This window comes from Hyposmocoma kahamanoa, unplaced genomic scaffold, assembly GCF_003589595.1.
Source record: "Hyposmocoma kahamanoa isolate Upper Pololo Valley unplaced genomic scaffold, ASM358959v1 94, whole genome shotgun sequence".
Lineage (NCBI taxonomy): Eukaryota > Metazoa > Arthropoda > Insecta > Lepidoptera > Cosmopterigidae > Hyposmocoma > Hyposmocoma kahamanoa.
The window spans coordinates 3,974,001-4,001,662 of record NW_020654878.1 but is presented as its reverse complement, the minus strand read 5'-3'; the positions used below and the strand labels follow the sequence as shown (position 1 = coordinate 4,001,662).

Below are 27,662 nucleotides of genomic sequence, written 5' to 3'. Positions count from 1 at the left end.
ACTGCTTTGTTTTTGCTTTGAGCTTTGGCGCAAGTTTGCCGGAGGTAGAAGTTGTGCTGGCCAGCGATCTCATAAGTGACGATCATATTAGATTTCATTTTTTTAAATTTCGCATAACATGCCTTGTGTCGTTAAATTATATTCCATAAATTTTACTGCACCTCACTATTGACAACAATGTACAGCATTTAGCTCCTTTAACGTGTTAATACGAAACTTTATAGTCAAAACGGCCTACATAGCATACTATACTACCGGCCGGTACTATAGTTAAAGTTGTGTTTAAGAGTACTGAGCGCATTGGAAGTGTTCTTTAATATTGAATATATTATTTCAATAAACAGTGTGCCGTATGTGGAAAAAAACAAGGGATGCGTAATGCGTCTGGTTTTCCATGTAAATTGCATTTTTAAAATGGTTTGGCGTCACGTTGTCTGTATTGTAGGAAGTGTGATGTAATGCAGTAGGCTATCATCATGTGTTACGTGGTACTGTAAGTAGCATTTGTTATAAATAAATCATGAGAAACTTTACCTGTAACTGGCGAAAGCACGTGGATGCCGTGGCGGGAAGCAGTTGGGTGGCACCAATGCGCGGGGCGTTTGGGCAACCTCCGGGCTGCCAGGTTCATCCCAGCGCCAATCACCGGACTCCTATGGGAAAAAATAAAATCAAAGCTGTGGAAGATCTAAGTCCGGTACAAAAATTAGAATTTACGATTAATTTGTTTTTCAAACCAACGTTTCGGGCCTTTTGCAGATCCCATGGTTACGGCTAACTCAAGTTCACAAGTACCCTAAGATATGTAATTTTATTGAACAAATTTGTTTAAATTACTGTATAAATTTGTCAGTCGAATTTAGTAATTTTGTTTGTCACAGTAATATTTAGTAAATTTGTCACTGTCGAATATTTAGTACCTTTGTAAAATTGTACCTATCCATTGTCCATGAACTTTTTCCACGTCATTTCCTTGAGCAACATAATTCGTTTAAAAATAAAGAATTTTAACTAATAGACAGATAGATAAATGGTTTATTTATCACAAAACGCACACATGCAATACACATAAACAAAAATAAATAATAAAACTAATCCAAAAAAAACAATAGTACAAAAAAGTAACTACAATAAATACAATATAAGCATTAAAACAAGATCATTATTTTTTAAATTTTAAAAAACAAGATCAAATAAAAAGTACAAACAAATATATAGGCATTACAATAAAAGCTCGCAACGCATTGCATGTGTGCGCTGTGGTGATAAAACGGCCGTAGCTCTGCGTAATTGCTGCTCAATTAGAGCAACGTACACTGATATTCTGCTACGCCCGAGAGTAGCACAACACGGCGAAACAGCTGCGCGGCAGTGAGTGCGTATTGGAGTATAACAAAAGAATTAAATGTTTATAGAATCATATTTAATTTTATAATTATGAATGCCAAGATCGAACGTCAACCCGATGGGATTTGAATCCATGCTGCACCGTAGCATTGCTCTAACCATCTGAGACACGGGTCCAGTTACCGAGTCGATGAAAGTCGACCGTGTTTTTGTTAGATTTTTGTACTGATTTTTCGGCATTCGTTGCCGCTAATAATTTAATACTTTCATTGAATAGGATTTTTATAGAAGCGTGATATTCAATAATTTGTTGTCAGTTTCTCAAAAAAAGTAACTTTTTATCGAGTACTGTTATTGAGGATGCGATTTCTAACATGCAACTTGATATTTATGTCAGTTACCGACTAGAACAGTAATTTGTTAGGTAGTGCCATATGTAAAGGGTCTGGATACCTAAAGCGATTAACACACTGCACCGCGCCCTAACACGCGGAATCACGCGCGCGGTTCGGATACGCAGATCTGCGTCCACGCGCGGGGGCAGCGGTCTAGCGGCACCGCGTCACATAAAGTACTCGCTTCGCAGTTGTACGCCGTAGTGATTTTATATGTAGCCGAGATCCTTCTTTGACAAGAATGTTTAATAATACAGAACTCATTCAGGACGCTGCAGTTATACTATTTGGTTTTTGTTTACTCAAATAAAAAGGCGCTGAAGATATTGGATATATCCCTTTTTACGAACCAGATCGAAATGGATAATAATTTCAACTTCATTACAAAGATTCAAGAAAATAAGATACATCTGATAGATTTTCAATGGCAAATATAAATTTATCGTCGAGATCTATTGTAAACTGAACATTAAGCTTAAAAATCTGCGCGGTAGTGCGGAGCGCTGTGTGCTATACCTTGCGGTTCACCGCGCCCTTCCGCGTTAGGGCGTGGAGAAGCGTTGTCAGTGTGTTTGACGGCGCGTGTTTTCCGTACAAACCGAGGTACTTCAGTACAACGTTAAAAAACGCAGCTCCGCACTCCGTCGCGGGGCGCGGTGCAGTGTGATAATCGCCTAAGATGATTAAAAAATTCCACATGTGCCAGACAACCACGCCCACTACCTGGTCTCAAACAAAGGGATTCCCTACTATGAGGACTGTACCAGAGAAACGGAATTCACTCCGACACTACCCAGAATACCCAATTTTTTTTTATTGTACCCAAATCAGAAAGAATTAACTGCCTCCGTGGCCGGACCCGAACGTGGCCATGCTGCTCAGCCACGCAGAGGTCCCGGGTTCGATTCCCGGGTCGGGAGAAATATTTATATGGCCCACATTAATATCTAGCGAGTTTGAGAATGATTTGTGATTATCTATATGTGTTCATGGCACTCGGACAGGGTTTCCCTAGTACGCAGCAATCTGTGCATTAAAAAATTTTAGAAAAGTTCATTTCCCAAATTGGTTCAATTGGGAATCGAACCCCGGACCTCATCTAACACCCACAAAGCAAATCGCTAAGCCACTGAAATCGTCCGAGAGCTTACTATTTATAGTAAAAAACAAGTTTACTAAAATTATGTTTAATGCACCCAAGTGATTTAAGTTTACTAAAAGGGTACTTGATGCACGTAGGTGAACTAATTCAGGTGAATTAACGCACCCAAAAATCCAAACAGTTATGTCACCAAGCAACTGCATCGAGTAATTGAAATCGACGTATCTAGGAAAGAATCAATGCATCCGAAAGCCAACAAGCGTAAAAAGCTATCTGTATCCAAGAGATTTCCGGGTCGCGGGGTCGCGTCGGCCGATTACGCTTGGCATGGGCCTACACAAATAATATTAAATTGCCAGTGCAATGCCAATAGCTAGTCTCGATGCTTGGCAATACACAGCCAGACGTTGCCAACCCGTTGATATAACTTAAGGGCCTTGGCAGGGATAAAGTTCACATTTTAGACATGTTTATCACAGCCATTATTTAGTTTTCTATATTTGTACGAGAATTATGGGTGCATATGCAATTAGAGTTGTCCAAGATATAAACAACAAAAGGCGTATTTCATACACATTATTGTAAAGAAATGTACGTATTTGTTTTTAGTAGTTTTAGAGCTCCTTATGCAAGAGTTCGTCATGGGAAGTACTGTCACCATGCCTATTCTGCCGCCAAGCAGTAATATGAGCAATACTGCGTTCCGGTTTTGAAGGAACTTGTGCAACTGTCTCAGATTTCTGCCTTTTAAAATAGTCGCACTGCAACTTACGGGTAGACGTATCGCTTAACGCCTGGAGCATGGCTTTCTCGTCTGTCACTCGATATAAAAAATATGCACCAATTGACCGTACCTTTAAGAGGATAGTGTAAAGAATGAAGGCCTAAGCTTTTCGGCACACAAAAGAGCGCAGCGATGAATTAAGAAATATTCGCTAAAAGCTGTTTTAGAACATTTTTCAACGCATACACTCTAGCCCCGCACCAGGGAAACGCTGAGTCGCGGGTGCCATGGACACGTATAACCACAAATTACACCCAAGTCACGAGAGAAATAAATGTAGGCCATACAAATATTTCTACAGGCACAGGAATCTCTGCGTGGTAAACCAGCATAGTAAACGTTCGACTACGGAGTAGGAGGGAGGCAGTAAACTAAACGCAAGTAAGGTTGAAAGTAATTTTGGTTTTCCATGTCCAAATACTTATTTTTGTTATAATCTGTACATCAAAATAGTCCTCATGCCAAAGAACTCTGTCTCTGCGATCAGTTCGATCAGCTAGATTATTCATTATGTTTTTAAAAATTATCATTTATATGATTGAATATCCCATTTAAGCAGCTAAGTAATACTTTTCTTTGTCGTAGAAATAATATTTAAGGAGAAACAGCAATAATACCACCATCCAAGATTTAAAGACGCGCAGCGTGCGGGAAAACGACAGTTAATTAAATTACACAAGAATCTTGGAACCTATGAATTTATAAAGAACAATAACATCGCGGAAATGTCTTAAAATCGGGTTGTACTGTACGAAAGGGGGCAACTATGGAAAAACTGGAAGTAATTTTTTAAATTTTGTTTTACTCTTTAGCGTTCTTCAAATTTTCAGCGTTTGTTTCGAATAGATTAGACCTAAATAAACTTTTGTTAATTTTTCTATGCAGGCGGTAGTGTCCGAAAAAATTTTGTTGACAAATTTCATTTTCAAGACTCCAAGACACAGAAAAACGATTCTAAAGTGCCCCTTTTCCTACCGTCGTTTTGTCTAATTCTTAGATTTCCTTGGGATTGCTACATATTGATGAAACTATTCAGATGTAAATCGCGTAAATTTGTTAACGTTTTTCGAAATCAGTTCAGTAACTTGATAAAACAGTGAACATCTATTTTTGAAATAATAGACCCGTTTATTAAGAAATTAAATCAACATTGAATAAACAAAGACAATATTAGGAGACAATCCAAATTCAAGTGGCATGTAAGCTAATAGAAGTGCAACGGAGCCTCGATGCGGGCCGCGGTATTTGGCACCGAGCGGGCCATTAATGGGGCGCAGTTGGCAGCCCCTGAACATTAACCGCCGTCGAACCGGACGTCGTATGGGACGTTATGAAAGGACAATAAAACTTTCAAGAGTATAGCTTTTGATTGTTTCGCCAAAAAAATTCAAGACACGCGTGTAATTTTTTGTTACAAAATATTGGCGCCCGACGTGGGTCGGAATTTTATAAATACGATTCCATTTTCGACCCTTATTTTTAGTACTATGATATTCATCTAATTTTTATGAAAATATTACTAGTTTGTTATTATTGATTCAAAGACTGAACGCGCAAAGAGAAATTCCTTCGATCAGACTTTCCGGTTTCTTTTTTCTGTAACTTTTCGATCAAGAGCCAAGTTTTGATAAAAATTCGTTACTTTTTGAAATTAATCTTTCACTCAGTTAATTGACGGCAAAAACGAGAGTACCTCAACATCGAACAAGGCTTACGCCAGAAGAAACTTCACGACAATTTTAACCAAAAGAAACCTGCATGGCTTAAGCGTATGTCACGTGTCCGCGAGACCAAAATAATTGAGACCAACCTTACGTTAAACAAAACTAGGATATAACTTAACGTAGCACTAATCTACTGTACACAATGCAATAACCTATGCCTCATAGAAGGTGGCAAACCTTCAAAGAATTAGAAACTTTTTCTTTGAGAGACAAATGTTAACTTATAAGGAGACCACTCCGGGACCATTTCTATAAAATTAATAAATAAAATATCTGAAATGAAATGATATTTACAGATCTACAGCTGTGGCCATGGGACCAGTGAAGACCCAGATGGGTCTTCACTGTATTCAATGCTTCAATGCACTTTCAGCATTTGAAAAATATACGCGATTTAAATCCGAAAATAATTCGGTATTGCGAGTCATATTAGGGCACACGCTAGGAAATAATCCTAAAGGGTAGCAGTTCTCGAAATCGACAAGGACTACAGAACAGCGAAAATATTGACTCAAATATTAAATGTAAAATGGTTTTATTTTTAGAATAATTTTGAAATGCGGTAGCCACATTGAGCCAACAGTCGCTGGTTAAGAGTCAAAGTCTGTCGGATCAAAAACTTTTCTTAAATAATAACTTCTAAAGTGGAATGGAAAAAATTTATGTAGACTTCTGGAACTATTTTATAAAGCGTTAAAAATGAACTAGTGACTTACGTGATTGTTGATTTTGGGCACGGCGGCTGGCTCGGCGATATGCGTGGCGTCGAAGCCGAGGTAGTCTGCCAGCGAGCGACGATTCTCGGCGGAACCGCCGCCTGCGCGGCTTGTATCCTACAAACACATGAGCTTTTAAAAATCTTGTTCTAGCTGATGTCAATAAAAAAAATATTACAGTATTTCCTCTCGATGAAAAATCCCAAACAGACTGCAGTACTGATTAATATGTTTTAATTTATTCTAATTTCCATTATTAATTAAAAGTAAATTTAACTTAAAAAAATCATGTTAAAATAAAATAATTTGTAAGACAGGTAGCGTAAATTGGAATGTTCTTTGAAATTTTAAAAATAAGGTATTTAATTAATAACTTTTGTAACTATAGTGAAAAAATAGGGTGGTTTGCATTAGTATTAGACATATGTAACTGGTTGATGACTTGGTAGTCGCGACCGTGGAACCTGTAAAAGACCCGAAACGGTTTGTTTAAAAAAACAAATATTCGCGATTTAAATCCGGAAAAATAGTTTCATTTCCTATGTGTAACAATCGCGAAAACCTAAGAACTCGATAATAATAGCCTTCACATAGTCCTCCTACTGGACACAGGTCTCTCAAAGGGCCGGGCTTGGGCTGTACTTCAGATTCGGGCCCAATGCCGATTGGGAATTCCACACCCTTTAAATTGCTTTGCAGTTGTATGTAGGTTTCCTGACACGTTTTTCTTCACCGAAAAGCTCACTTGAATTTCAAACAATTCGCACATAATTCGGATTCGAACCCACGACCCTCTGAGAATCTGTAAATCAAACCATTAGGCTCCTAAGGCTTATAAAAAGAAGTAAAGCGGCTCGGGCCACAGGCAGAATAAATTATCACGATTCGATTTTCAAATGTACTATCATAGGTGCGCAGACTAGAAAAATCATTTATTCTTTTAAAAAAAAAATAAGAATAAAGATTTAGACAGGACTAAATTACAAATAAAATTATGCCATAGCATTATTTAAAATAAAAAAAATTTTGCTCGCTCAGAAGCTCGTTGCAGAAGTGATCACCGCCGTAATCCCATCGCACAAATAATTTATAAAATCATGTTGTATGACAGTACCAAAGGCGGTTTTATTTTTAATATTGTATAGATAATTTATAAAACAAATTCCCAAGAGCTGGGCCAAATAGTTAATTTTTTTCTGGTGGACATTTCTCGAGAAAGTATCTGACGTAATGGAAATTTGAATAATAAGCATTATATTTTGGTCGAAACGAATAATATGCGAAACAATTAAAACTTATTTTCAATTTCATAGTGCTTCGATATCGTCCGATTAGATAATCGCTTTGTAATAAAACATTTAAACATGGCTTACGAATATTAGAAGACAGCAGATTGAATTTCCGAAATAAAATTAGGAATTAAAAAAATCATTACAATTCTTACTTTTAAAACAATTCCGAGGGTAGGTGCGTAGTCTAAAAAATAACCGTCCGTCATCTAACTTGAATTACGCGCGGTAATACGTAGACACTGACTGATATTTGTAAAAGCTGGAACTACACGTGGTCGAAAAACTTGTAAAATTGCAAAGTAAAGTTTTTGTACAAGATACGACACTGCATAATATCTAGTCTAGTAATAAAATCGAAACTAACCTGATGCAACAGCGGCATAAGTTCTTCAGAAACTTTTCAGAAGTTTTGATGCTTGAGTTTCGATGTGTATTCGAACAGAGTTTCCCCTTTATCCTCTTCACTCGGCCACGGCTCAATGACTGACGGCCGGCAGTAGGGTGAGCCACGAAACACGAAGCCACCACCCCGCCCAATTCCCACTCCCGCCCCTACCGCCAACCCCACACCGATAAAACATTTGTTTTAATATTTACACATTTTCTATCGTATTTTTTCCGACAAAACAAAACTAAATAATATTATTTCGCATAATAAATACCTAATCTAAATTTTCACTTACAGAAACTTTGCTTTCATCGAAATAAAATAAAATAGTTTCGCGCTTCCCGCGCGTTACCCAGGTGGTTGGGGAGGAGCGGGCCTCTGATTGGTCAACTGTTTGTTCTATCATTGAACGGCAGAGGGCGCATGCGCGATGGAGAGTCAGTTGACAAACTTTTTTGTTATGAAATGCATATTCTTTCCGGGAAAAGACAAAATGTGCAAAACAAAAAGTATGCCACTGAAATTTTATTATAAATTAAAATAAACCAGATAAAATTATGAAAAACTCTGAAAAGGTCCATCAGCATACTAGGTATTAGATTGATCAATCCCTTTAAAACATGTTTTAATAAAAATACTTGGTATCTGTGTTCCTTTTATTGCTCGGTAGATGGCGCTGGGCGTAATGATTTTTAAAAATTAAAGCAATAAAAAAAAATTGACAATAAAACTTGAAAAAAAAAATAAAAAAATTAATTGTAATAAAAACTCTTTAAGACACAATTTCATTCTTTTATTTCATATTTGTTTACAACAATAATCACAAATAGTACGTATACACTAGGGTTCGGTACAATCAACCGCAAATTATATACCATTCATCAGTTAACTCATACCTAGCACATCGAACTTAAGAGTAAACTCCACTTTATATTGTGTTGTACACAATTGATAAAAGTTCAAAGATAAACCCATGTATGTCCGATATTTTGGCACGCCCTCTGTTGTTTAAAGCGCGGAGATCATATATGATAATCTAATCATTGTTAAAAATATATATCCTTTCTCATCTACTTCAGCGTATAAGCCAAGGTGCTACCTTACTTTATGGAGCTTGTAGTATCTTCCTTAAAAGCTACCACTATGAGGTAACCCTCAGTAATCTTTACTTAGTAGGGTCCCCCTCACATCTCAGTCAATGTATGGAAGACCTGACAACCACACGGGGCCCCCTATATCACCCTCTTTTGTCACAGAACACATTATGGCAAATGTAACACAATTTAATAATTATGCAGGTCAGATCTTGTGAAAATTCTCGTAAGCTGACATCAGTCCTGTAGTCCAAAGACGGGTGCTAGTAGGGCCCCTGCATGAGCCAAGGCCGGGGGGGACCGGGGTCTCGGTAGGGTCCCCCTTTCATCACAATACATATATGGTAGTCGCAGCACCCAGTATGCTGAAGCGGAGAGTTTGATCGCAGGGGAACCTGACGGCTGAGGCACGAAAATGGGGCCTCCTGCGACTGGTTGTGCCTGAAAAAAATTTTTAGAATATCTTGGTTACATCATTGAAATATAGAAAATACTACTATGGACCGTAATGAAGTTATTGACGACTTTTAAAATCAATATTTGTGTAGTAATAGAAATTCACACAAGATGGCGTTTGTCAGCCTGAGATATAAAGTTGTCAAGTGCCTGTAATTTTTATTCATATAGTGGTACCTCAAATGGCTATTTGTATTTGCGTATTTGATATGTGTGTCGTTTATTGTAAAAGTGAATTAAGTCCTTGCAATTAAATTTTGAAATAATTAGCTTTTAGCAAATTAATGCGTAGTACTTTTAGTTCTCCGAGTAAACTAGTAATGCCATCTATGGGATGTTAGTGCAATTATTGGAGTTGCTTCACTTTTATAAAATATATGAGTAAATGTAATACTTTCAAGCAAAATAATATGTGTTTCAAAATATGGACTTTTATAATGATAGACACATATATCAAACAATCATTATGTTTAGAAAGCACGTGTGATAAAAGTATTTGTCTTGTTTGCCTATTCGACAAATACAGCAAACACAAAACTCGCGTTACAAACTCGCGAATCAAATTAGCCAAATAAGCAAATACGCAAGTTAACCGTCCACACTATGATCATATCTATTATTTTAACTCCTTATTTGGCTGCATGTGTAGACGATCATATTTGTCAGTGTTTGCATGTTTGTCTGTGTGTATAATATTTTTCCAAGTACATCAAACACTTGATAGCGAGTGAAGTTGCCATGTGAAGTGCTGCCATTATATATATATTTTTTTGTACTGGATTTTTTCGGGATTCGATTGAAATCACTTAAGTACATGAAAGTCGAGCCAGAAAGTTAAAGCGTATACCTAGAACTACACGAAGAGTCGATGCGATAGTTTTAGAATTCCGGAGAAATGTCAATAAATCAGCAGTATGTTTGAAATAAATATCTTAATAATTGTAAATGTATGAAATAAGAATTTTTTTATCGAATTTTTCCTATATATTCCGAAAAAATAGCTGTTGCAACAACCACGAAATTTACATACATATTTATTTTTATCGAGTTCTTAGGTTTTCGCGATTGTTACACATAGCAAATGAAACTATTATTCTTATATTGGACAAACAAAGTGAAGTATTTGTACCCGCGTCAAAGAACATATAGCTGATGTCAAACGCCGTCGCGTAAACAAGTCTGCAGTCTGCGAGCATGTCATGGATAAACCTACACATTCAATGAAGTTTGACAAACCCCAGGTCCTTGCAAAAGAAGTCCGTTATCTACCCAGGATGCTGCGAGAGGCCATTGAAATTAAAAAAACATCCTAATTTCAACAGGGAAGATGGTTTCTCCGTACCACCAGTTTGGGATCCAGTATTTCCTCTAATGAAAAATTCCAAACAGACATAAGACTGCAGTACTAATTAATATGTTTTAGTTTATTCTAATTTCTATTAATAATTAATAATAAATTAAACTTAATAAAAATTCATTCAATAAAATAATTTGTAGCGAAAAAACATAGCGTAAATTGGAATGTTTTCTTTGTAAAATTAAAAATAAGGTATTTAATTAATAACTATTGTAACTATAGTGAAAAAATAGGGTGGTTTGCATTAATAATAGACATCTGGTTGAAGACTGTACCACCTCAGTCAACCGTGACCATGGGACCTGTAAAGGGCCCGAAACATCGGTTTGTTTGAAAAAGCAAATATACGCGATTTAAAACAGGAAAAATAGTTTCATTTCCTATATTTATTTTTATTTTTCGATTTCCCGAATCCCGAAAAAATTCGCAACAAAAAATATAGTTGTAAGGTAGCCTCAATTTTCTGTCTCTGTTCCTCGAAGTTTAGGTAAATATACTCTACTTATTTCGATCACTGGTGATTAATAATAATAAATATTAAGTATTTCGTAACTCAGTTAGATACCTTTAAGGCTACCAGCCCTAGCTAGAGAAGAATAAAAAAATTACTCCCGGATACATGCTGTATCGCCTCTCACTTGAGACTGGTGTAGTTCCCAGGTCGTGGAAGCTTGCAAACGTGCAACTTGTACCCAAAAAAGGAAGCAGAGCTGTCAACTATCGACCTATTTCTGTGAGTTCCACACTCTGCAAAACTATGGAACGTGTACTTAATAACCGTCTCCTGTCGTACCTTGAAGACACGACCTCCTCAGTGATTGCCTGTACGGATTCCGACGAGGGCGATCTTCTGGGGATTTTCTCATTTATGGAGCAAGGCTATAGAAAGACATGGCGAAGCCCTTGAAGTGTCTTTAGATATTTCTAAAGCCTTTGACAGGGTCTGGCACGCAAGCCTTTTAAGTAAACTTCCCTCTTATGGGTTTTCCACCGACCTTTGCAACTGGATTTCGGATTTCTTGAGTGAACGTTCGATTCACGTGGTCTTAGAAGGCTACGCTTCCGAACATGGGGCGATAGAGTTCCTCAGGGTTCCGTATTGTCCGCAACTCTCTTTCTGCTGCATATCAATGATATGTTAATTCCAGGAGCCTTTGGGTATGCTGATGACAGCACAGTTGTGGACAGGTACTTGACCAATGCAAGGGTCAGTGGAGAAGAAATCCAGTCTTGTCGAGAGTCCACGGTTAGTCGTTTGTATTTGACACTTAAGGTAGTCTCCGATTGGGGCGATGCCAATCTTGTCAAATGTAATGCTACCAAAACGCAGGCGTGTCTATTCTCCACAAAACGGAGTCCTTCTCACCTGATTCCGACTTTTCGTGATGTATCCATACCGATAGCCGACCGTCTCCAGCTACTTGGGATGGACCTGTCGTCCAATCTGAATTTCGACAGATACATTGAATCCATGGCCAAAAATGCAGCCAGGAAGTTTGGCATCCTTTCCAACGTGAGGTGTTACTTCACACTGTGACAGTTGCTTCAGCTGTACTAAGCACAAGTCCGGTCGTGTATGGAGTACTGCTGCCACTTAAGGCATGGCTCTGCTAAATACCAACTGACCACCTTAGATTTAATAGACAAGCGTGGCAAGAGGTTTATAGGTGACTCGAAGCTGCAGAGCCTTGAACCCCGCCGTAAAGTTGCCTGCTTATAGGTATTCTACATATATCACGGAGAGTGTGCGATAGAATTGCATAATTTGATCCCCTTTCCATCATCGGGGGACTAGACGCGGGCTGGGGTTCCTCCCCTGTGTTGTGGATATTCCCAGGATTCGCACGAAGCGTTTCGCTTCCACATTTATATGGCGAGCGGCTAGAGAGTGGAATTCCCTGCCTGCGGACTTGTTCCCCGAACGCTATAACTTGGACATTTTCAAGGTGAGAGTAAATAGGCATTATTTAGGTGTGCATGCTACATCGTCGATCATCACTTCCCATCAGGTGAGATGGAGGTCAAATGCGCACTTTTTTTTTAAATAAAATGCAATTCGACCTCGCAATTTTGTCGTAAAGGGTTAGAATATAAAAATAGTGTTTTCATCGAAGAAAAAGTTTTCCCCAGTTTTGCAAGTCCACATTCCCAACAAAGACTTATGGAAAAGACGTTTAATATACTAGTTTCAAAATTGCATAATAGTTTTTGATCAATCGAACATTGTTTAAGCTTAGGGCACTTAATACTGAAAATGCGTGTTGGCTCGAGTTATGTGTCCGGAAGTGTATGTTTTTTTTCTCACCACAAAATACAATACAGTATAAATCTTAGTAGGTACCTCGCACTAGTATATTGCGGGAGTTGGGGTCTTGAGTTCAATTTATATTGCGGCGGAGCGAAATGGAAGTGATTTTTGTAACAGTACTGTACACAGCATGATGAACAGAACGAGCGGATGCTCGAGAATGCTCGCGCATTCCGTGGAAGGTTTTACCTCGCATCTAGTTTGTACATTACACAATTGATCGTAAATTTCATTACGCTATGTGCAATATCGTTACAAAAATTCTCTTCCATTCCATTCCGCCGCAATACAAATTGAGCCTCAGTGTAAGTTTTCAAATATGTAAACTTAGCTATCGCTAAAGATTGCGTTGAGACTTTAATTTAAACCTTATAGACATATATACCTAAGATCTAAATAAAAATCGTGGTAGTTAAGTTTGAATGATTACAAATTTACGCGCAGGCCTCGGGTGCTTGATGTAGATATTTCACCTGTATTACAAATCACCAGGATTAGCGTGACGAACGATGGAAGCGGGGAATCATCTGTATGGTCTTAAGCCATGGATAGGAATCTGAATTAGGTGTAGTTTCACCCCTAAGAATGGGCAAAAAGGGTGTGCAGACCCACCCTCGGGTCCAGGGTGACGTGCACCGGCGCCTTGGGGGTGACGACGTGCAGGCGCGTGAGCTGCGCCAACATGGGGCTCGCGGCGCGGCACAGGCACGTGGCGTACAGCGGCATGTCGCTGGCGGCCAGGCGTGCGCCGGCGCCGCCCTCGCGGGTGCTGGTGCTGCCGCCGCCCGACACCACCGAGTCGGGCGACGACATCATCAACCTGCAACAACGCGACGTTTCGTTCATTCGGTCTGTAATGGTACATTAATATATAACACGAGGCAGGCAATCCCCTTCCCGCCGAGGTATGTATAGTGCTTTTCTCAAACATTGCAAGAAAATAATAAAAGATTTAAAGAATTAAGGAGAATGTATTGAATCGTATTGTATTTTATTGTAAAGAATTTGTGTCTTCTAGGTCTTTAAGCTGTAGTGTTTTGTGGACTTTACAAAAAGATTCAGAAGTACTTGTGAAATCGTGGACTTTATAAAAATTCAACACAGCTTTGATATAGGCATATCAGCTTCAAGCTGCTCGCCTATTAATAAAAAAGTATAATAGAAAAAATAACAAATAATGAATTCCATAAGAAATTTTGTTTTTAGTTTTAAATTAGGTAATTTTAAATTTCAATATTGTATTTAAGCAAGTCCCATGTGCCGGTAACTTCACCAACATACCCTTCAGTACCAGATGCCCTTAAAAATGGGAATGCAGTAATGCTCACATTACTGCTTGGCGGCAGAGGTAAGATGACAGTACTTCCCTGGACGAACTCGTTCACAAGGAGCTCTACTGCTTCTTGAACGGTGAGGTATGACTCGTCTAAACCTTACCCATTTCTGAAAGAAAAAAGGTGTATACTATACGTATGACACGTACCTGTGGCCTCTTGGGCATTCGTATTCGAAGCCAATGAAGATCTTGACGGTAAGATGGTGCGGTGCTGGCTTGCCGCGGCCTCGTCCAGCGGGCGTCGTGCGCCAAGCGCTAGCCTGCTCTATGCTGAAAACCACGGCAAATAATTCATAATTAATCTAACTAAACAAACATGATGAATGCGAAAGTAAATCTGTCTGTTACGTTTTCACGTCTAAACCGCTGAAACATTTCGATGAATTTTGGTATAGATATCAATGGGACCCTGGAAAAGAATATAGGCTAAGTTTTGTCACAAAAATAAACTTTAACGGAGGTGAAATAGGAGACGAAAGTTTGTATGGAAAACCAATACAACTATGAAAATTAGTATAGTACAATAGGCAATTCGAAGAACTTATTCTACGTAGACGACTGCAATTGAATGTCATAAAAGAATGATAATTTGAATATGGTCAAAATAAATAAAACCCGTATTAAAACTTTTAAAACGTTAAACTACCATAAATCTAGCCAAAGCGTACAAAACTAATTGCACGTGAATAATTTGAAAAAAAAAAAAACAATTTTTTGTGCTAATATTCTTTGTACTAACCTAATTTACATTAATAATATTTTGAGTTTCTTTATTCTTTATTATCTTTTAAAACTAAAGACTTATTAACCAACGCTCAATACATAAATGAATAAAGTACCAAATGGGCTGTGACTACTTTATACAAATTTGTCAAGTAAATAAAACACAGAAATGCAAACCGAATGGGCGTACAAAAATTCGTTGTGCGATTCTCCTTCTTAACGTAACGATGGTTTACATTATAATGCTTGCCATCGTGGTGAAAGGACTTGCCGATCGGCGTAACATACACGCCGATTATTATCCAGAGTACGCCAGACATACAGGAAAAAATGGTACGTCGTACAGAGAGGTACTCGTACTCCTTACTCCGGCCGGGTCAGTGCAGAAACTAATTTTTCTATATTGTCTCCGATCAGGGCGTTTGTGGTACTGTCGTTCCTTCTGATTTCCATAACATAAGTGCTTTAGCTACTTACTTTGGGATCAGAACAACGTATGTGATATTGTATAATATTAAAAAAAAAGTAGTGTCATGTAATATTATAGGCCTTAGGAGGACTGATAAATATCGGCACGTTGAAACACACACATACTACGTCTCCATGCCCTCCGCTCCGCATAGTGTGTTGTCGGAGACGAAAGAACGATTACTCATTTAATTTGTATACATATACACTACATCTGTAAATGTATCACTTACCGTGCAGCGCAGTCCCAAGGTAGCAAATAATTAGTATGTGGCAAGAATCCAGGTTGCAGATGCTCGGGTAAACCTAGACTATGCGAGTAGAGGGATGATGGTCCGAGACAGACCAGGCTCCACGAGGGAAAGGCAGGGAGTAGACCAGGTGGACTTGCCGTGTGTAGCATACCGGGGAGGTACTCGGTCGTTGAAGGTTGTCTTGTCATAACTTTATCTGAAATGTTACAGTTATAAAGGTTAAGAATGAATGGAATAAGAAGTGCTAGGTAGTTTAACACAAACTGAGTAGCAGTAGCGCTACTTGTGAGAGTTAGAGATTTTAAGCCTCATCTGTATAATACACCCAATGACTGAAATTTCAAGTTACCTGTGGAACAATCTCCTCTAACAGGCACAACGTATCTGTTCTCATCAGCAGGCGTCTTCTCATCATCGTCAGCCGCAGATCCTGGAGACAGAGCATCAGGAGACCAGCCCTCGCCTCCTTCGCCCGAAGGCGTGTCACCGCCGGAGCCTCTGGCCTCTGAAAGTTCTTTTTCCTCCTGACTTGCCGCGCCTTTTACTGATGCAGCTCTGGAAAAAAATTAAAATAATAAATAGGCTGTTTGAAGATGCCTGTTATTTTTTATATTATGAGCTTGATAAAAACAGAATTAGTTATGTAGGGAAATTTAAAGGAAGCATAAAAGTCGCCTCAAATTGCCGCAGTTAGGCGGCGCGATGCTGCGATGCATTAAAAAAGCAATACAACGTAAACTTTACCTCTACAGGATAAGGTTACATTTCTTTAAGAAACAATTTCACTTTTGGTTCTACCCGGCCCGTACTAATTATAGGCAAAATGAGTTTATGTAGCGTGCAAGCAATAATTTTAACATTCTATAGTCTGTCTTATTTGATGACGGTTTAAAACACGGATTTATATATTTCATAAACTGGATCGCGCACTTCGATATACCATTATTACAAACTTACACCTTATTGGGTTATGTTAAGGTTTATTTTAAGTAAAAGTAAAAACCGAGACACGTGAGATAGCTGGAATTAGTGGTCTGTCCTTGTCTAACATGTTGCCAACGCTAAATAAAATCATCTTAGGTGTGCTAGTCTATTAACTTTTTTAAATTTTGGTTTAATAAAATTAGCTTATGGATAAAATACGCTTTAACTGTAATAATACAAAAAAATATATATCAACAATGAAACCTTCTATTATGAAGTAGCATATCAAATAAGTATACTAATTTGTAATATGAAATAATATTAGTAGTTTTGGTCATCCATAAGCGGCCACATTTTCCGGAAAAATTAAAAAGTTAAAAACAATATGGCTGGTTGAAACATGAATGAACACCCTATTAGAGAGAAACGCATTACTACTTTGAAGCCTCTCACTCGGCTCGTTTTATTAACTTAGTGCGCGGTCCTGTTTAATATACAAGTCCGTGGAGTAAAATGACAGTTGCTCAAAAGTGTTACCCGCTTGCGAACAGCTAGTGATTGCAGTCGATAAATATTCTATTGACTATCGACTGAATATTAATCACGCTTATGAAATAAACAGCCGAACTAGTTTCATTTGAATCATCATCGACCCATTATTCATCCGATGACTGAGACAATTGTCAATTTTTGTAAGAAATGAAACTATTTTTCCGGATTTAAATCGCGTATATTTGTTTTTTCAAACAAACCGACGTTTCGGGCCCTTTACAGGTCCCATGGTCACGGTTGAATTTTTGTAAGTTCATACATATATGTACATACACTCTATTTAGAACTATGTTTATGAAAAATACAAAGAGGAGACATACTTTAAAGTTTTTCATTTTAATTCAATGTAGATAATCAAATCCGGTGATTCGTTGTTAAAATGTATGTGAATAACAATTTATCACGAACCTAGTAGGCCAACTGTCAAAATAAGAATAAAGAAAGCAATAACGCAACTAGTAATCATTAGAACGTCGTAACCATTCACAATTCAGGTATTTTTGGCACAATTTTGTCTTCTTTCACAATCTATCGATAAAATTATCGACAACAACTACAGAACTATTTAAAATTTTATAAAAACTGGCAACGCTACAAATGTCATTTAACTCCGTCTCCAAAAAAGACAGACTATATGTACTTCCTTTGATCTGGATCTATTCAATAAGAGTGTGATTTCGGCAAAGACAGCACTGAGTGGGCAACTGTTTGACTCACTGTGAGGCTTCCAACTGCGGTTGTATTTTTATATTTGTGATCTATTTGTGAGGATCTATAATTAGCTCTCCGTTGTTACTGTTATTGCATAAGTTAGTTTTATGCCGCTGGTCTTCCTTTAAGAGAAATAAATAAACCATAAGTAGAAAATCATGGAACTCAAATGGGGTTGAGCGGGAAACCAACGCAAGGCAAGGTGACGATAGGTGGAGCAAGACGTCGACTGATTGATGGCCTAGGACGGGCAAAAGAAGCGTCTGGCGCCCTGTTGCAAGGTGAGTCTACGACATAGACACAGTAATATAGCTCCTTGTGAGAATTCGTTCAGAGAAATACTGCTACCGTACCTATTTCTACCGCCAAGCAGTAATGACAGCATTACTGTGTTCCGATTTTGAAGGGTAAGAGTGCTAGTGAAATTATCATAGGCACTTTGGACTTGTCAACTCATGTCGCAGTGTGACGGGCGCAGTGGCAGTGCCCCTCAGATCTTTGCGATTTAAAGCTCCGAATGACACCGCAAGTGTTATGGCGTGTCGGACTAACTTACACTACTCGTCGGCTGTAAAAATCAAGCGCGTAAAAATCAAACCTTCCTAAAACTCTGGCAATTTGTCTTTTTTATGCTTTGCTTATTTTTAAATAATTTCACTTTTTGTTTTTGTTAAGTTTATAATAATAATAACTCACGCACTCATAGCCCCGCACTAGGGAAATCCTGTATCGCGGGTGCCATTGACACACATAGACAACTACAAATCACACCCAAACTCACGAGAGAAATAAATGTAGGCCATACAAATATTTCTCCCAGCACAGGAATCGAACCCGAGGCCTCTGCGTGGCAGTCCAGTGTGGTAGCCGTTCGGCCACGGGGGCAGTGATTGACTTAGATGGTTTCTTAACGTTTACACTTTTCTATTTGTAAATTCTTTTTAGCACTCTGCAATATTTTAATGTGCTAGTGTCGGTCTTTAATAGATTGTGCATTTAGTTTTAAGATTTTGCATATAATGTTCTTAATTTTTTTTTATTGGCGTAACGTAAATTGCCAGACCAAACAAAAAGATCGAACAGTCAGAAAAAATTCCTTTGGTCCGGCCGGATTCGAAACGACGTCTTCTAGCATACCGTGCCAGACGCTATATCAACGAAATATCATAGATGGCGCTACGGCTAAAAAGTCGTTGAAAAACCAAATACAAAGATACGACGCAAGCACATAGAAAAATTCGTGAGGTCCGCTGGTTCGTTCCGTGGCTTAGTTCGTATAGCGTCTGGCACGGTAACCTAGAAGATGTCATCGGTTCCAATCCGATCGGATCGAAGGATTTTTTCTGAGTGTTCGATCTTTGTATTAATAATTATAACAAACTAGTGGAGTAATTTCACATAAAAATAATTGCATATCAATTTAATCAAATCAAATTAAAAAAAATGTGGACTAACCTGTACGTGGGAGTGGACGGCTGGAAGACAGGGAACTCGATGGTCTGCAATGTAGGGCAGACGCCACACTCTTCAGCAGCTTGCGTGTAGAAAGTGTGGTTGGCGCGACGCACGGTGTAGGGATCGTCGCGGGAGCATTTGGTGCGGCCGCAATTGCACGCGCTTATGTACCGAACGCCGGAGGAGTGCTCTTTGGTGTTGTCACTGGAAAATACATTCAATGTCATAACATTAGACGCTGACGCTAAATTACATTATTAAGGACAACCTGTAACTTTTCTAAGTTTTGTCCAACGTCATTTCCAAGAAGACTCGAGACAAGGTAAGAAAGAACACGCGAACGTTGTCATTTCTTAACCGACTCCAAAAAAGGAGGAGGTTCTCAATTCGCCTGTATTTTTTTTGTGTATTGTGCGTATACGCGCTTAGGGTGGCAAACCGATTTCAATAAAACTTGGCAAATATGTAGATTGTAATTCCACGAATTTTTGAGGTCGGTTTTTTTAATAAACAAGTTATTCCATTTACACCTCGACCGTTCTCTGTTCTTAGCAATATGCACTCGAGAGTTTTTTTTTCTGGTAACTGATTTGCTATAAACGGGTTTAGGTAATTGATATCTGTCCGCACAGAATGTTGCGATACATAAAAACGAACGGGCGCACCGTCCTGTTCCTCGTTGACGTTTTAGGACCTATGTAAAGCAGGATTTAGAACACGTCCTTCAGATTCCTCTTTCGTCAGATCACTGTCGCAAATTAGTTTTGTAATAAGCATTAATAAATTTAGTCTGTTATGATACTTAAGAGTAGGGAACTAACACGGCAGTCCAGGCATCTCAAATTTTGAAGATGAGATAACAGGCGTCTGCAAGGAGTGCACTGGTTGGTCGGCACTACAGTTGGTAAGTTTGGACAATATTTATTAATAACTTAGATACATTATTTGTTGACTAGACAGCCTGAAGATAGAGCATGACGAATCAGTAACAGAATTAGAATAGTCCCGCCACTTGTACTAAAGGTATAAAGGGGCATGAAGCGGTGGCAGAGGAAGGGCTGTAGGGGTGTGCGTGTGGAGACCCAACATAGTTCCGGTCCAGAGGATCGATATGAGGTCAAGGAATTGTTAGGACAATTATAGTAGTCCTATGAAGTAGAATGGAGTTAGAAGAAGTTTACGCAAAGAAAGATACCATATTGTGATAGAAAGAATGTCGCATATCAACTGTGAACTGGCGATCGGTACTATCTAAATTTTGACAACTTTACAGGATGAAGAAAAAAATTGTTAGCGTCATTTATATAGCATCTGGTTTATTAAATAAAAATACGTAGTCTACATACAAACGTGTGTAATAAAATACATTCCTTCGGAAACGTAGGTGCCATTATGTATGCCCTTACAAACAACATAGGACTACCTTGGCTGGAAGGTACTTCCATGTTCTCAGCGCACGTCTATATAACTTCATTATCACTAAAATAAATATATACTCTCTTTCCCGTTACGAAATCAAGAAAAAATTGACAAGTTTGTTAAAATGCCATGATTATGATGCCACAGAGGCGATGTTATTGTAATCTCACAAATTTTATTTAAGTGAATAATCAAACAATTAGGTTCTATACCTTCATCTAAACCAACCTTATATGCATCCAAAAGCAACAACTATAACGCACCCTCAGATATTTCATACACATACACTGATTGTTGGATCAGTATCACTCACAACACACTCTACACTACTCTCCACTTTCTTGATACACACTGCGACTTATTTATCTAACATAGTTTAAGTCTTCTATAAACTGTACTAACTCTTTGAACATCTTTCTCATAATTTATTCTTTTCTGGGTTCCAAATGAACAGTTTTATTGTACTGGTTTTGGGATACAGAGTTCCTTTTAGTTTACCTGTAAGCCATTTGCTGATAAAAATCCGATTGATGCTTGCCCGCCGTGGCGGCAACGGTACTGTCTGCTAATACAGGTTAAATCCTTTTGTGGGGTCTGGATGTTGCCTGACTGGTCAGCAATCAATCAATAACTAATAATTACTGTATTATTTCTATGCTATTTGTAATGGCTATCAATAAAGTTATTATTATTGTAATAAAAATATCTAAAACCTACGTATTTTTAATTAATAAACCAGATGCTATATAAATGATTTCTTCTTCATCTTGTAAAGTTGTCAAAATTGAGATTAGTACCGGTTGCCAGTTCCCAGTCGATATGTAATTTACATTATGATTGAACCCCTTAGGCGTGGCGAATCGGGTTCCGCTCTTTCTGCTCGCTACGCTTCAATAGCAATAACTTACGAAAAGTATGTTATACAGTATAGACGTAAATACAAGTTGTGGTAGCCAAATAGTTTGACTTACCACCTCTCAAGTAGAGGTCGCGAGTTCGATTCCGGGCTCGCACCTCCTAGTTTCTCGGAAATTATGAGCGAAGTTTAATATAAAATTTATTATGAGATTTTCGGCGAAGGAAAGGATCGTGATGAAACCTGCACGTGATCAAAGTCGTGGCCAGCGTGGCGGATTATGGCCTACACCGTCGCCTGAGAAGAAACCCGTGCACAACAATGGGACGTATAAACGGCTTGATGATGATGAGAGTAAATGTTTGTACGTTATCAAAAACACAAATTGTACCAATTAGGGCTTGAAACATGTCCCTAGTAATATGTGGAAGCTTTTAATTGGCATCTGATTAACCACATTTAAATCCATGTTCTAAAAGTAGCTATAAGCTCCTCTAATAAAATAAAATAAATAATAATAACGCACACACTCAACACAGCCCCGCACTAGGGAAACCCTGTGTCGCGGGTGCTACGGACACACACATAGACAACCACAAATTACACCCAAGAGAAATAAATGTAGGCCATACAAATACTTCTCCCGGCCCGGGAATCGAACCTGGGACCTCTGCGTGGCAGTCCGGGCATGGTGAAAATAAGTAAGAGAACGCGTTCGCAAGTGAGGCTGAGAAGCGAGTACTGACTGGTCGGGCTCGATGCAGGGGTGGTGCGTGAGCGAGAGCGCCTCGCAGAGGCTGCGCGCGCGCCAGGTGGCGGCGCAGGCGGCGCGGAGGCGCGCGCGCGCGCTGCGGGCCAGCGGGCCCCGCGCCATCGTCTCCAGCACGCCCAGCGCCACGCCCACCTGCGGACACCAGCCGTCACGAGACCTTCCCTACCTCGTCCGCCTTCGATTCCCGGCGGGACCGATTTGGGAAATCTACTTTTCTAATTGGACATAGTTCTGCAAACAAGAACCAACCCACACGTCGAGTGAAATTGAGTTTTATATTTAGGTAGAACACCAGACGTGTCCTCTACCCGCTCACAAAAGAGCCTGGCAATATACCAAGCCGCTTTTTAAAAGCTAAAAAGAACCATGCTGCTTAACTTCATATAATATTTTTTTTTAATATGCTAAATGGATCCATGTCACATGTACTGAAGTACTGTAGATCTTTAGCGTTTTCATTACGAAAATTAGAACATGGTTCTCGTTAACTAAATAAAAAGATACATTATGTTTTCTATTTCTTGCCATATAATATAATAGTTTCCCTATATCATTCTCAATACTACAAATAACTCACGTTGTTTGTCTTCACACTGTTTTTACAAAAATCTAATTATCTCGTAAATGATATTTTGTGGGTTGGTGCATAACTATGTCCAATTATAGGTGTCACAGTCGTCTTCCAAAACCCAGTACATACATTATAACGAGTATCTGTGTATGACTTGTACATAATTAAACTTTTTATACGATACCATACGAACAAGCAGTGGGACTGATGGTAAGCGACACGCTTGTCCATAACAATTGCAGTGCAGTTCAAAAGACACTCCCACTGCGCCCGTCACCCTGGGACATGACTTGACAAGTCCCATAATAATTTCACCCTTCAAAATTGGAACACAGTACTTCTTCTTTCACAAGGAGCTTTACTGCTTCTAAAACTAACTGCCTTGGCTCAAGCGACTCGTGAAGAATAATTTGAACGTTAACTTGCACATACAAGGAGGTACACTATACTATAGGCGACCAGTTTCTATATTAAGTATGTTATGTCGAGGTCATGCGTTGATTAGATTTTACTGGTCTGGTGGGTCGACATATAACAGTAACCTGTACCAAAAACGCCTTTTTAATCAAAAAGTAGAAGATAATTTAAAAAATCGACCCAAAGTTATCACGTGACTATTATGCCTAATAGATACCATTGGAAAGCTAGGTGTAGAATTCACAATAAAATTTAGCATTTTCTAAATTGCAGGATGTTGGAACTAGGATCACGGATCTCAAACGGAGTTGGGCGGGACACATAGCGAAGCGAGGTGATGACAGGTGGAGCAAGACGTCGACTGATTGATGGCCGAGTATGGGCAAAAGAAGCGTTGGGCGCCCAGTTGCAAGGTGAGTCAACAACATAATAAGCGTCGCGGGGCGTCACTGGATATGTCTAGCACAGGATCGTGGTGGATGGCACAAACGTCGGGAGGCCTATACCCAGCAGTGGGTGAAGTCAGGCTGTGGATGCTGATGATATGTAGGAGATACCCAGCAGTAGGAGATACAAGTGTTGACGATGTTACTTAATGTTTTTAATAATACAATTAAATTTAATGAATTTTCCTCAAGTTTGTGCAGTCCCAGCTGGCGTACATTTTTTAATATTCTGAAATAAGATCATCAATCTTCTTAAATCGCATAATTGTTATTATAAACGTCTCTTGCAAAAAATAAATGACGAATTTGAACATTACGAATAAAAAAGGGATTTGGACAACAAATTTCGTGAAAAATAACAACCCATTTCGTTGTTGCTAAATACAAAAAGAATACGAAGAATACGAAGAAATACAAAAATATTTATTTTGTTTTTGACCTGTCTAGAAAAGCAGTGATATTAATGGTTGTTTAAAAAAAAATGTTACTGGTGAAAAATTCATGAACAAATTTAATGGTTAATTATACATATTTTTTAAAGCGTGAAACTCACAGAAAACGGGCGCGAGACTGGCACAAATCGGGTACCGCGCCCGCTCGTGGTGTGTGTCAGGTCGGGTGGACAAGAAGCCACCCGACCCGACATGTGCCCGACTCGTACCCGCTGTCAGTGACTTTCACGCTTAATTGTTTTTGGTAAAAATACTACCTTATGAGCATGATGCTGACTAGAATAATGCGCTGGCAGACCTTCAGCATACGACGCTTGTGCCATAGGTAAGACCTGTACATAGAAAAAACTTTAATTATTTAAGTTGAAGTGGGTTTATTTATTTTATAAATTTATTTATTATATATTTAAATTATTATTTATATAATCTATGCTTTTTAGTTTAAATTAACGTTTTGTGTTTTAAAATTATTTGTTATTTTTTAAGCTGATGGCTCTATATGGCCCATGCCCAATAAATAAATAAAAATCGAAAAATTGTTACTGCATTTTCTTTCTGAAAATATAACAGAGACATTATAAATTGAAATGACAGTTTTAAAAGTTAATTTTTAAGTCAAACCTTGGCACATCTGGCTTGCGAGAAACGCACATCTGTAGACAGCGCGTCATACAACGCCGCACCAGGGTCTGTTTCGTCGTCTGCAGGCCGCGCTGTCTCGTCCAGGTATAGAGGTGTGATAGCCTGCGCCGCTTTTCGCCATGTTGAAGCTCTGGGCAGCTGAAATAGGATTATTTCTCCTAGTATACTCGTCTATGGCACAGCAGTTAGCACGGTGGGCGCTAGATGATTCGATTCACAGCAAGACCAATTTTAGTAGCAGTAGAGCTCCTTGTAAAAGAGCTCGTCCAGGGTTACCTACAGGAGTACTTACATGTTGGTAAAGGATCACACATAAGTATACATAAAAATAAATAATCTAAAAGTATTAAATAACTGACCTCAAAATTCATTCATCCCTAAGTTTTCTCTGAGGTAGAATATTTTGTTCAATTTAAATGGGACTACTATTGAGGTACCATCCTTCTAACAAAAAAGAATCACCAAAATCGGTTAACAAACGCCAAGTTATTGTGTAACATATCGCGCAAAAAATAACTTACAGTCGAATTAAAAACCTCCTACTGTTTTTTAAAGTCGGTTAAAAATTCTAGATCAGTGAATATTTACTTAACTTTTAAACTTCAAGTAAAAAAAAATTCTATTTTATGAAATATTTTGATTTGAATTTTTTTGCTACACATATTAAATCATTTTTTGATTTGAGAAGGAGGCACTATCCGCTCTATGCGTATAACTTCCTTGAATTTTAGAAATACACTCTCAGTATTATGATCTTCGTTACAAGGCACCTAGTCATCAGTGGCGCATAGCTTACTTTAACCATCAAGTGTAGACGATTCAACAAACCATGAAAATCATAAACCTGAACACTCACCTCAAAAAATGAAGTACTCATTGCATACTTCCCAACATTATCATCAAAACCTTCACCAAAAGCAATATCAATGTGCCCCTGCAGGAACTGCTTGAACCCTGGTCGTTCACTAACAGGTTCAGGTTCGCTTCCTGAGCAGAGTTGTACCAAGCCACGAACCAGCGAACTCACGTCACGTGCATTACCTATTTCATCGTCTGTACTTATGTAGACGAATTCCTCATTCTTTGGTATCGCGAAGAGGGATTTGGCACTGGAAAGGGACGAAACAACACGTTATGACATAGAAAATGGTATAGGTATACATCTATGTAATACAAAAATCTTTTGACAGTAGAAACTGATGAACCATTGTGTGAAATGTCACGTAATAAGTTATTCCTAACGTGACCATACGTCCAGCTTTGAGCAGGACTGTCCCGCTTTTCAGCTTCGTGTCGCGATGTCCCCAAAATACTTAAAAATATCCCGCTTTGACAACAGGAAACATGTGATAATATATTTTAAAAAATGGCGCGAAAAAGTATAAAAAGCCAGCCCACCAGACTACACAAGATTAGTTATTTTTTAAAACTTTTAATCATTAAACATTTTTAGTACTTTTTAAAAATGTTAAAATCATTAAACATTTCGTAACTATCATAAACACGTGTTTTATTTCTAAAACAATAATCAATTTACAGGCGTCCCGCTCTGAGGGACAAAAACAATTGTCATATCAATTATACCTTACTATACTAATAATAAATGGTGAAATTACAGGCACATGAGACTGATGAGAGCAATGAAATTCGTGTCGAATAAATGGGCCCTTAGGATCTATCTACTTATCTAAATATGTATAGTGTTAAGATAATGATGGGATAGTGCTTTATGCACAATCCAATTAACATCCTCAGTAGCCATTCTGTTTGCACTGTGGGTTCAACTCTCCCCAATTTGGGAAATGAAAATTACTAAATTTGTTCACGCCTAGGTATTTTGGTTAGAGCCCCGGAGTGCATCCAGAGAATATCTTAGTTTGAGATCATATGATTGGTGTGGTTGGAAAAAAAAATGCAATGAATTGTCAAAGTTAGCACAACAATTTTTTTTTGAATAGCCAGTCTGGATTACTACATTTTTAATCATTGCCACAATCAATTAATTTGTAACTTACCAAACATTAGTAATAATCCTGGCTTTTCTTAATATGAAGTAAAGCTGGTCTTCAACAGCATGCTCAAGTCTCTTTAGCCCTGATGGGTTCCGTTTAAGCGGAGTGGGAACTTTGCGGAAGTGGAACAACAGACGGGGGCAGCAGGAACGGCTGTGACTCTCCCACACACCACCAAGTGAGGACACTGCTTCTGTGGTATGTGGGGATAGTTCCATCCTGGAAAGTGTATGAAAAACATGGTAATATATTATAGATTTTTTCAAAAATCTAACACAATATATGACACATTCTTTAATTGTAAGAATTTCAAAATTCCTTGCAATCAGAGAAATGTAAATTGATAAAGTTACATCACACAATTACATACAATGAAAATAATTCTCAAATGCTTGCCTTAATAGGCAAGCATTGACACACATAATTAAATAGGCAAACATAATTAAATGGATTTTTTATGCATCTGTGACTTAATATTAGGTTGCTGAAGAAAAATTAAATCTATTAAATTCCTATTAAATTATGCTAGTAACAAGTAACTTAGTGCTATAGAAAAAATCAATCAGAATAATCAGTGGTATCCAAAGAAGAATATCTGCAAAAACCATTTTTGTTAAACTGGGGATCATGACAGTAACATCATTGTTTATTTTAAATTCCTTGAAAGAAGTACACAAAAAGAAGAATAA

At 38.3% G+C, this 27,662-nt stretch overlaps 2 protein-coding genes across 5 annotated transcripts in view; both read right to left on the bottom strand.

The window, feature by feature from the left end:
• Positions 1 to 7,833, bottom strand: part of LOC113237841 (cytoplasmic polyadenylation element-binding protein 1-B) — a 24,389-nt gene extending 16,556 nt beyond the window's left edge. For all 4 annotated transcript variants that reach the window (XM_026474531.1, XM_026474532.1, XM_026474529.1 and 1 more), the window contains exons 1-3: positions 7,725 to 7,833; positions 6,069 to 6,185; positions 535 to 653 (exon numbers count right to left, since the gene is read on the bottom strand). In XM_026474531.1, coding sequence (XP_026330316.1) covers positions 535 to 653; positions 6,069 to 6,185; positions 7,725 to 7,742 — 254 coding nt within the window. In that variant the 5' untranslated portion in view covers positions 7,743 to 7,833. The remainder of the gene's footprint in view (positions 1 to 534; positions 654 to 6,068; positions 6,186 to 7,724) is intronic.
• A 719-nt stretch (positions 7,834 to 8,552) lies between these two features.
• Positions 8,553 to 27,662, bottom strand: part of LOC113237814 (protein SMG8) — a 20,432-nt gene continuing 1,322 nt past the window's right edge. Inside the window, exons 3-13 of the mRNA XM_026474492.1 lie at positions 26,977 to 27,192; positions 25,818 to 26,070; positions 24,941 to 25,099; positions 24,577 to 24,651; positions 22,408 to 22,565; positions 19,387 to 19,590; positions 16,094 to 16,299; positions 15,724 to 15,940; positions 14,447 to 14,569; positions 13,576 to 13,783; positions 8,553 to 9,283 (exon numbers count right to left, since the gene is read on the bottom strand). Coding sequence (XP_026330277.1) covers positions 9,080 to 9,283; positions 13,576 to 13,783; positions 14,447 to 14,569; positions 15,724 to 15,940; positions 16,094 to 16,299; positions 19,387 to 19,590; positions 22,408 to 22,565; positions 24,577 to 24,651; positions 24,941 to 25,099; positions 25,818 to 26,070; positions 26,977 to 27,192 — 2,023 coding nt within the window. The 3' untranslated portion in view covers positions 8,553 to 9,079. The remainder of the gene's footprint in view (positions 9,284 to 13,575; positions 13,784 to 14,446; positions 14,570 to 15,723; positions 15,941 to 16,093; positions 16,300 to 19,386; positions 19,591 to 22,407; positions 22,566 to 24,576; positions 24,652 to 24,940; positions 25,100 to 25,817; positions 26,071 to 26,976; positions 27,193 to 27,662) is intronic.